Raw genomic sequence first — 10,845 nt, 5'->3', positions numbered from 1 at the left:
AAATTCTGTCAATTTTATATTTGAACAAAAATACAATTTTAATTATTATATTAGGGTACTTTAAACAAACAAAATTATAAATATATAAATTAATAGTTATTTATAATTATAAAAATATATATACTATATATAATAAAATTTGTTTGGAATGAATTTCATATATAAATGGTTAATCGGTATTGTAATTAATATTTTGGTTGGTCGATGATATCACAACTTACAAAATAATATTTGTTTTAATTAAGAATATTAATATCAAAATAATAATATTATTTTTTTGGCTAAGAAAATTTATAAAATTATGGAATTAAAAAGTTGTTTGATAAAAATTAATATGAAAATTACATCATTTTAGTCTCATATGCAATATTTGATTAATTAAGTAGTCTATGTAAAATTATAAATACAACGGGGATCTGCATACTCTTAAGATAAAAATATTAACTTAATAACTCCATCGTTTGCATTATCAAATGTATAAAATTTATTATTTATTTTATATTCAAAAAAATCAATTCATTTTTCATAAATTTTTGCTTCAGTATGTGAATATTTAATACTTGAAGAACAAAATTTTTTTTTCCAATATAAGAAAGATGTTCTTAAAAAACCATGAATACGTTCTAATTTTGCTATTTCATAGATATTTTTATTTCTTAAATCTATTTTATTGTATAATTTAATTTATGATTTTTGGAATCTTTGTACACACTAGACCGCATAGCGCAGTGGATTAGCGCGTCTGACTTCGGATCAGAAGGTCGTGGGTTCGACTCCCACTGTGGTCGCTCACTTTTTTGGGAACTTTAATGTAAGTAAATTACCATTTCTAATTTCTTGCTTTCGCAACAAAACTCAAAACAACAATGCAAATTCCCTGCATTGAAAAGCTGAAGAAAAGATTTCTATTAAATAATTTAACATTTGGTCAACAGAGAATATATATAAATTTTTCTTTTCTACACCATTTATATAACTAGAAAATGTAAAATTTGCATTACATGACAAAGATACCAATCATTTCAATGGAATCTGTAACATGTAGCTAGCCGAATGGTCTCAGGTTATCATAATGTACACTTTCTTCTTACAAACTCTATATGTTCATCAAACATCCCTTGTGTCCTCACTGCTAACTCACACAACTCCATTGTTACATAAATTTCAACCTTTGCATTCCCAAGATATCCAATAAATGTTATGTGGTTAGAGCATCAGGAAGACTAGTAGGTGCTCCAAGAACTTTGCCACCGACATCAGGAAATGTTTCATAACCTGGCATTGCAGTGACTTTTCCGCTGCGTTTGATATGAACTGGATACTGCATCAAGTTTCCTCTCATATCCTGGTGATGGTCCGACACAAATGCTTCCCAGTTGTTTTTGGCAATTGTGTTGACGCGCCTCATGCATTCCAGTGTCTCTGGTTCGAGAAAAGTGTCCTCAATTTTGCCAAGGTGCTCTGCCCATAGCGACATTCGATAACCATATACCTGCAACAAAATTTAGGCAGTTGATGAAATGTAAGACATTCTTCATGAGCTAAATGAATGAGATTTCTGCTGAGATTTGTTAATAAAAGACTAATCAAGTATCGCACTTGGCCACGGGGATGAGATTTCTTTGCTGCCCAGGTGTAAGTAGGTTGGTAAGCACCCATTGAAATTTCTGTATCCCTTGAGCCCTCCATGGATCTCTGGTTGATGTTAGCTGATCCCATCATTACATACTCATCATCAACTATCATTCCTTTGGCGTGAACATATATCATAAATCTGCGGTATTTTTGAACTGCAGCCTGGTACGAGAACAAAAATAAAAGGTCATTCAAGATGAACCATCAATATCAGAAAAACCAATTAATTTATATGTTAATAATGAATTGTGATACTATCATACCAGTGAACGACTGTCTGTCTGTTGAACAGGAGGAGATCGACTGTCCTGAGATGGGTGTTCACGTTTACCAAGGCAATAGAAGCTCAAATAATCTCGTGGATGATATATCTCCAAAAGTCCTTTCCTCTCGAGTGCTTGTGCAATAACCTTGTACATCATGGCCATCGTTTGTCTCTGCAGTCATTTAAACCTCATATAAGCATTAGATGCCACAATTATATGCCTAATGCTCCAAGATGTCATAAAAAATTGTCTCACAAATGGTTAGTTTCATTGATACAAGAAGGAAGAAGTTCAAATGTTTTGCCACCGCAAAAGATTTATAATGTCCAAACAATTTGAACTTTCTTTCCATCTTCGAGCAAGGATTGGAGATCTATATGCAGATTTTAATTGTTCCTCAAAAGAAAGAGATTCTTCTAACCTGCCAATATAAAATTTCCTGAACAGAAGCACTCGAGGGGACACCCTCTGGCCACATTGGTATTACTATATACACCGAAAAATGCTCATTTGCATTAATTTTGCTAACAATTTTCATTGCCAGTTCCATGGGGATTAAGTTGTCAGCACCTGCTTGTAAATAATTTCAAAAGAAGGGCATTCAGATTTGGCATGCTCAAGATTTAGCTAGACAGAATTATATACACAAACTTGTGAATGAAATTACCAAGACGAAAATGAAACAGAAATGAAAAACATCTAAGACTCCTTTGGTCAAAGTTAAGCAGCAGTCAGAGAGGTCACCATAAAATTACATAACCTTGTGCTTAGTATACCTGCATTTTTGTATGATGGCCAATAAAATGAAGATCCAATGAAATACTGATTCTCAATGTATACAAAGTGTTGTGCTGATCTTATTGCTTTTACATATGCTGTATGGATGCTCTTATCTACTTTCAAGTTCTTTCCACAGACCAGATTCTACAGAAAGAAAGTAACATAAAGCAAATTCATAAACATGGTACATTGAATATCGAAAATATGAAACTCTGTCTAGCCTATTAGGCATGGCTAAGCTTGGTTCTAACCTGAGCTGAAGCTTCCTGAACATCTTTTGGAAATCCTTTTACAGATCCTGAATCGATGGACCGAAATACCTATCAAAAGCACAATTAATGCAGGATGTCATCAGAAAGTAATGCATAAATGTGAACTTCAATGAAAAATTTTAACTGCACCTGAACATGCCAACTTTCAGTATCATTTTCCTCTGTCACACATAGATTTTTATAACCATCAGGACCTAGAGAGGGTGTCATTACAACAGTATTCTGTAGATTTAACAAACCATCGTCATGCCAGCTGGTCACCTTTTTGAGGCTGAATTCACCCCATTTTTTGACCTTTGTCCATCTTTGCTCAAAATTTGTTAAAATATCATATGCAGCAGGGCCTTCAATTTTACAATGCAAGTCATGCCACGGTTGCCTTGGACTTTTAGCATTAGACTGTACATGTCAACAAGGTTTCAACCATCAAAACATCAAAATCAATAGATTGTGACAGTTCTCAGAAAAGCATATGAGCTTTGGAAATTAATGATAATCACCTACCGGAAATGTAGGATTATGATAGTCATCAGCAAAGATGGTGTCAAGATCATCAAAGAGCCTGTGCTCAGGGGTGTCATATCTTCCATCACATAGATCCAGGCCACCAATAAATGCAGTTACCTTCCGTTGATTTTCAGATGCTTCAGTGTCAACAAGCACACACTTCTGATGATGTGTAAATAGGGTTCCCACAACCTGGACTAGAAGGATCCATTCAAATCAAGGAATAATATAACAAATCAAACCACATGGTTTGCAATAAAGTCTAACTCAGATATTACTAATAACGAAGAAAACATCTCTCATGAATATAAATGCTACTATGTGAGAAACAAAATTACATGCAGTATCTCAATTGCAGTATTATTCCAAATCTAAATAGAGAAGTTCCAAACCTGCTGCTTAAATATACTGAGTTTGTTGCTTGCATAACGAGGAGCAAGCACGCAGTGGACGCTTGAGTGTTTGAAAAACTTCCTAGTTTCTTCATCATGAGTCTGCATAACACCTTCCTGCATATTCAAGCCTGTCATTGATCAAAGTGCAAATATATCTTGCATAAACATCAGTACTGAATCTATCATTCATTTATTTTCTGTTTTTGTGTCAAAAAACCTACTGTCTTTATGAGGAATTTGTCATGCGAAGTCTTATCATCCCAAATTAGAAGAACCACATGGACCCCTTCTTGGGATTTACGCTTCAACATGTCTCCTAACGAAAGTTGTCCTTCTGAAGGCAATGGTCTTGTTGGCTCCCTCACAAGCTTTACAGGGTGATATATGGACCAGCCTATCATGTATATGATGTTGCGGGCTTCTAGAATTGCATGGCATATATCTTCCCAACATTTACTGTGCTGAAAAACTTTGCCACCATCAAGTGCAATTTCCGGAAGCTTACCATCAGGTACATGAGCATCTTGATAAAGTGTCACATTTCCTCCAGTGCGGAGGGGAAAATATGTACCAGGAACTCCTATGTAATCTGGCCCTGCTCCTACTCCATCTTTATACAGGGGGTTCCCTTCCACAGGCCAAAACTGCACAGATATGTGCAATTGTGGATAAGGCCCCATACTTTTTCCGTACTGTCCATTGATGGTGAACCAATCATTAATACCATTTCCGGAAAGGATTTTGTCAACTGGTATCTCCACTATCCCAATAAGTTCAGCTCCAAGAACATCATTATCCTTGACATGAAACTCTACTTTTACAATAGGGTGGGCTACAGGCACACGAAAATGCTCATCCCACAAAGGATTTTCGCTGTTGGCTATTACTCTGGTCTGTGCTACTGTAGCTCCCGCTAGACAAACAGACACATAAGGGTCACTTGTAATGATTGAATGTCGACCTGAAAGCTCTGATCTTCGCCCACAGGGAAATGAGCATTGGCCAAACATATTACAACATCTTCTCAATCTTGCTGAAACTAAATCCATATTTGGTAGAGATTTCGCTTCTAAAATCCATAAATCCAAATCACCATATAAGAAAACTGGTTCCTCAGATGCCCTTGGGCTAGCAGCACCATCACTAGTCATTCTGTCTTCTAAACCGAGAGAACAATGGATTCTAAAAGCATCTCATTTTTCTAAATATATGGCCATAAATGCATCCATAAAAAACAATCATCAAGTTGTTAAGAATCTCAAAGTCAAACTCAAATTCAATTTGATGAATATCTATATCATAAACTTCTGAACTTCATTGCTTAAACGAAAGCCTCCTATCTTACAGGTGCATATATATTTTAATCATCACCAAAATACAGTTGAGCAAAAGGAGACAAATTCCTAAATGTATCTGCACAAAACCATTACAAAAGGGCTGTAATCTCCATAAGATGATCCAAGAATCGTCCCTCTCTGCGACCAGAGAGAAAATAATTAGATTAAATGAAACTCTAACAGAATAACTAGGTGCTTCAAAGCAAGTGAAATTCAAGCTTTCTACACAAATGAAAAACAATTTTACACAATGCACCATCTATCCCATTAACAACAATTAACAACTAAAAATGGTAGCCCTACTCAATAGCACACAAAAAAGAACTTGCAACTGATTTTAGACAATTATAGTATCTAGTGAAACTTTCCAGCATAATTCAGATAAAGGGCCCTATTTTCCATTGCCAACCGATGACTAAACTTTTTGACAACTAAAAGTCAGCACCCATAATCTGCTAAAGCAGCTTATGAGGCAAAATGGGACCCAAAAAAACATAATGCAATGATGCTAATTCTTCTAATTGAAGGAGGCAATTCATTAAAAGCAGAAGAAGAGCAGACATTTAACCTGACCAACCGGTAACTGAAGTTCATTTATTGATTGCATCCAACCTGACCTGTTATTAAGTATTATTTATCTATCAGTTCAACATTTCAGGATTAATTAATAACCCCGCAACAAATATTTACTTCTCTATGCTAATTCCCATTTCCCCATTTGGGAAAACAGGTCTCAAAATCATTAATTCTAGCAAGCTGTCCACAAAGTTACTTATTCTTTCGAATTTTGCATCAAAACCTGTCTTTCATATTCATTACTGACCCTACAAGTTTGATAAATGAGAAAGTTTTTGATGCATCCTATTGCAGTACAATCATCTAATGATAAAACAAGTGTGCTCCACATGAGTTGACATTGCATACTCTCGTTAGCTGATTGTATATCAAAATATGGTGCACAAAAGATTTCCCCCCCTTCATAGTCAGTAAATTACAGACGATCTTCCAAATCTAAACCATTTAGCACTCCCACTAAATAATTTCACCAATAACCATAATCATAACAAAACATGATTAACAAATATATATACACAAAATAGATTTTAAATATATCTGCTAAAAACAAAGAAAAAAAAATATACATGCATACATACATACATACATACATACATATATATATATATATATATATATATATATATTAGTTGTTGAGACAACAAGTAAACACAAGCTAGGTCCCGCATTATCATCACATTAATGCCTAACGAAGCAAAATTACCAAAAATAAAATCCTAAAAACTAATCTGCTTGCATTTAATCACAAATAAACCGGGAATATTTTAATAATTACTCTTTTCCTTTTCCTTTCTATATTTAATATAGAAAGGATCTGATCTCAATAAGTTTCAAACGACCTCGATGAATCAACCCAGCTGAACCAAGGGCAAATCCAATTTATTCCTTTATTTTATTTTAATTAATTGTTTGAAAGCATGCATGAGACAAAGTGAAGGGCTTAAATGAATAATATAAAAAAAAAAAGTAATAATTAATGAGGATCACCTGAAGCAGAAGAAGAAGACGAGTCTAAGGATCAGAAGAAAAGGGAAAATGTTTTCCTTCGTTTTCTTGTTTCTTCATTGAGAGAGAGAGAGAGAGAAAAAGGGAGAAAGAAAGGAAATGAAACATTACAATGCGAAATTGGCGGGAAATTCTGGTAATATTAGTATGAAGAGATTGATTGATTACATTCACACATTTTTCTGTTCTTCGTTACTTCAAAAAATAAAATTACAATAAAATCCTTTAAATTGAGTTAAAAATAAAAGAAAATAAATACCCACGCAGAATTTTTTTTTAAAATCATTTTTAGAAAAAAATTTCTGCTGAATAAAATTATGTTTATATTTTAGATAAATCTCCATTAACTCTAATAATGATTTTCTTACCAAGCAAAATCTTTGATTTTCAATTGCAAATAAATTCATGAATATTCATATCGATTGGGATGGATTAAAGCTATTTATCTCAATTTTTCCCTTAATTAATTATAATAACTTATAACTCGATTATATCAAATTGAATTCCTTTAACTGTTATCTTTCTGCAATCCACATATAAAACCCATTCGGCCTCTCATGAAAATCACAACTAAACAAGGGATTCATTCACTCTTTCTGGTTCTCATGCGGGTGGTTAAAGAAGAATAAATTGGAGGACATTTGTGGAATTTGCACCAAGTGTGAACAGCAAAATTTCCAAGGCATCGGAAGTGATAATGATTCCTGCTACCATAGATTAACAACAATGTTATACAGGTTCACATTTTTGAAATTATAATTAGCCAGATAGCTGTATCTGTCCAAACCCTGACCTTAATTTATCAATTGCCCTCCTTACCCCGAACTTTCAAATAATCATCCAACGAAAGATTTTAACTTGGTGAATCAACAAACAATATATGCCAAAAAATGGATCCCAACATAAGATTCACATTTATAAGAGCTTATGTAACAGGGTGGTAGCAAAAATCCAAGTTGAATACAGTAAAACCAATAAACAAGGATGAAAGAAAATAACATCGGCACTGTGAGTGAAATAGTCCATAACCATAGAAGAAGTACAACATATTTACCATGGCAGACCCCACCAAGTTCTATCTTATTACTTGTGAACTAAACCAGAGAAGCAATCCATTCTTCCATGATTTCCCGAAGAACCACTTATAACCCTCTCAATATCGTCCCTGCAGATGCCAAAAGCTTGATCAATGAATCCTCACCAAACCCCTCTAATAAGAAACGACAAGAAGAAATGGAAGTAACTTGCAATGACTAAATTGCTCATTTTCACATAAAGTTGGACGGAAGTTAAAAGATATTTGACCGACAACATACAAAATTCAAGAATGAAACAACTCCCAAGCCAAGACACGAATAAATAAATAAATAATGGTCACAAGAAACTGTATAACAACTTTCATGCGTCTGATATGCTAAATTCCTTACCTGGTTTATCCCCGTTTGTCCCATGGGTGCATAGTCCCTTTGGTCTCCTTGTACATTTCCCTGCTCCATTGGGGAGAATCTTTGGCTTTCTCCTTGCCCCTTGTAACTCTGTCCATAATTAGAACTTGTTCCCCCATAAGTTCCACCATGAGATGGGGGTGCGTAATTTGAATTATTTCCCCCAAAATTCCTCTGCCCATAACTGCTCTGGTCTCCTTGTGGAGGATAATACTTTCCTCTCTCCCCTTGGTTGTAATTTCCGGGATATGGAGGCATCGAACCTCTTGTATCTGCTGGAAATGGTTCCCTTCCACTTCGGTTCATTGGCATGGGACCTCCACTTTCTCCTTGACCAGGAGTGCCAAAATTCTGTTGAGGTGGATAATTTTGTTGAGGTGGATAGTTCTGTTGAGGAGGGTAGTTCTGTTGAGGTGGGAAGTTCTGTTGAGGTGGAAAGTTCTGTTGAGGTGGATAATTTTGTGGAGCTCCATGGTTCCTGGCATCACCTTGCCATGAATTGTTTTGAGGATAATTTTGCTGATTTTGCATTGGACTTCCTTGTTGGTTGTATCTTGGTGGTCGGTCGGGATTCCTATTTCGGTCACGGAATCTTCCCCCTGTATTGCGTTGAAAAGGAGGTGGTCTTGGTATAATTGTTCCATTAATGTATTTGTCTCCTGGTAGGCACATTATATTATCATATTATTTACAAAATTGCAAAGTTTTATATTAGCAAGGCAAAGTCCTCTGTTAGCCCAAAAAAAGGAAAATAAAACTAGTTTCAAACTTTCAGTAATAATAATCACACCTCCATATTCCTTGTTCTGTGGATCAATGTAAGAATCTGGCAACACAAAAACAACTCCAGGGACACCTGTTTTAATCGATAAAAGAAAATTGAGCATCCATTTCATATACTGATATTGAAAAAACATTACAAACACTTACCATGAAACTTCTCTGACTCTTCTTCAGTCATTACAGCCTGAAAGCCTTGATAAGTAGTTGTGCTACAAGCATAAATTTTTTGTTTTGCCTCCTCCAAACTAGCATCATGAAAAATGGTTCAAAATCAACACAAACAATTTCTTACAAGAAAAATGAACATACGCAACAAAAAATCACAAAATGCTGAGCAAAAAAAATTAAAGAAAGTGTAGCAAGCAAAAATTCACTTATATGAATGCAACCATCAACCAAGGAATTAGAAAATTTATGTATCAAAATACCTTACTTTGAATTATACAAATAATCTACAAGAAAAATAGAAAAATTGGTGCACAAAGAGAAATGCATTATATTTATCGGAATAAAATGCCAACTTTTAATGCTAAAGATCAATACTACTGGTAAGCACATAATCCATATATTCCCATAAGCCAAACTAATTACTGTTCCTCTGGCATGTCTTCTTTGAGTAATTGTCTTGGCACCTCAAGAAATGAAGACATTGATCTTACCCAATTTTTGGTACAAATTTCTCAGTTCAAATAACCAATAAAAACTATAAATACACACACATATATTCAAAATTAATATTAGAATAACCAATCTAAATTCAAAAAATTAGGAATATATATTCAAACTTAAAACTAGAATAAACAATAAAAACCCTAATTCAAGAAAATAAGAATATACATATTCAAAATTAAACCTTGAAATAAGAAAAAAAAAATACCTAATGTTCAGTCCTTTAGCACAAGTTTCCTCATAAGTTCTAACCATCTCTTCAGGCGTTGGCTTGGGATCTTTCGGAAATTCCATAACAATAAGCCAGTGATTGTAATCGCAACCCTCGAACAAGATCGTGTCGGGGGTTATCTCATCGCCTTCCTTGTACAAATGGTACTTTTTATCAGACGAAAGCGACACCATCGGATACGACCTGAACAGCCGATATTGGACGACAGAGGCCAAAAATGAAGATGCTTGTTGCTGCGACGATGGAGAAGAGGAAGAAATTGAGGGTTTGAGGAGAGGGGGAGAAGAGAGTGCAGGGACGAGTGAAGAGAGAGAACGGCGGAGAGCGGTGGGGGCCGGGAAGGAGCGGCGGAGAAGGAAGGCGGAATGAGCCATGAGTGGGGTTCGTCGGTGGCACTTGAGATGGAGAAGAGGGGTAGGAGTGGAGTGTATTAGGGTTTTGCTAGGGGTTTTAGAAGATGCAACGTGTGCTGGGCTGGGGTTGTACTCCCTTGACCAAATGTGGTTATAAGTACAAATCGTTTGTGCATGAAAGTATGAAACATCCAATCAACAGTGCCAAATAACTATTTTCCATCTCATGTTTGACAAATAAAGTTTAAAAAAGTCATCTGACGCACCACAGGCTTACCCAGCCCCCTCATGGACAAGAGTGTAGTCCAACATCTATTGGCCTTTTATGGGTCTTACGCCTCTCAGCACTATGAATCGAACCAAATAAACACATATGGCTAAAAGAAAAGAAGAAATGGAGGAGGAAAGTACAGATGATCTGACAAATTAGAATATGATAAGATATTATTACTCTCGAGATATATATATACAAATACATATATATATATATATATATATATATATATATATATATACACGCATCCAAGATTTAGTATAAATTTAAAGTTATATTTATTAATTTTAAAAAATTTAAATATCTACTTATCTAT

General features: G+C 34.9%; 2 protein-coding genes and 1 non-coding gene across 3 annotated transcripts; 1 reads left to right on the top strand and 2 right to left on the bottom strand.

The window, feature by feature from the left end:
- Window positions 1–714: 714 nt before the first annotated feature.
- Window positions 715–788, top strand: TRNAR-UCG. Its single transcript has one exon. It is a non-coding gene; the product is annotated as a tRNA-Arg (tRNA).
- A 140-nt stretch (window positions 789–928) lies between these two features.
- On the bottom strand, window positions 929–6,842 carry LOC123213376 (phospholipase D delta-like). The gene is made up of 11 exons (XM_044632802.1): window positions 6,756–6,842; window positions 4,077–5,330; window positions 3,853–3,969; window positions 3,458–3,652; window positions 3,083–3,352; window positions 2,933–3,001; window positions 2,678–2,825; window positions 2,323–2,471; window positions 1,899–2,072; window positions 1,600–1,797; window positions 929–1,492 (listed from the first exon to the last, which is right to left on the bottom strand). The coding sequence occupies exons 2-11, from the start codon at window positions 5,004–5,006 to the stop codon at window positions 1,199–1,201; spliced, it is 2,544 nt and encodes an 847-aa protein (XP_044488737.1). The 5' UTR covers window positions 5,007–5,330; window positions 6,756–6,842; the 3' UTR covers window positions 929–1,198.
- Window positions 6,843–7,664: 822 nt separating this feature from the next.
- On the bottom strand, window positions 7,665–10,341 carry LOC123213863 (multiple organellar RNA editing factor 1, mitochondrial-like). The gene is made up of 5 exons (XM_044633482.1): window positions 9,879–10,341; window positions 9,149–9,246; window positions 9,009–9,074; window positions 8,201–8,877; window positions 7,665–7,938 (listed from the first exon to the last, which is right to left on the bottom strand). Exons 1-5 carry the CDS (start codon window positions 10,274–10,276, stop codon window positions 7,927–7,929), a joined length of 1,251 nt encoding a protein of 416 aa, XP_044489417.1. The 5' UTR covers window positions 10,277–10,341; the 3' UTR covers window positions 7,665–7,926.
- Between the last annotated feature and the right edge of the window lie 504 nt (window positions 10,342–10,845).

This window comes from Mangifera indica, chromosome 4 (assembly GCF_011075055.1).
Source record: "Mangifera indica cultivar Alphonso chromosome 4, CATAS_Mindica_2.1, whole genome shotgun sequence".
NCBI lineage: Eukaryota > Viridiplantae > Streptophyta > Magnoliopsida > Sapindales > Anacardiaceae > Mangifera > Mangifera indica.
Note: the sequence above shows the minus strand (reverse complement) of the source record. Positions and strands in the feature narration are given on the sequence as shown.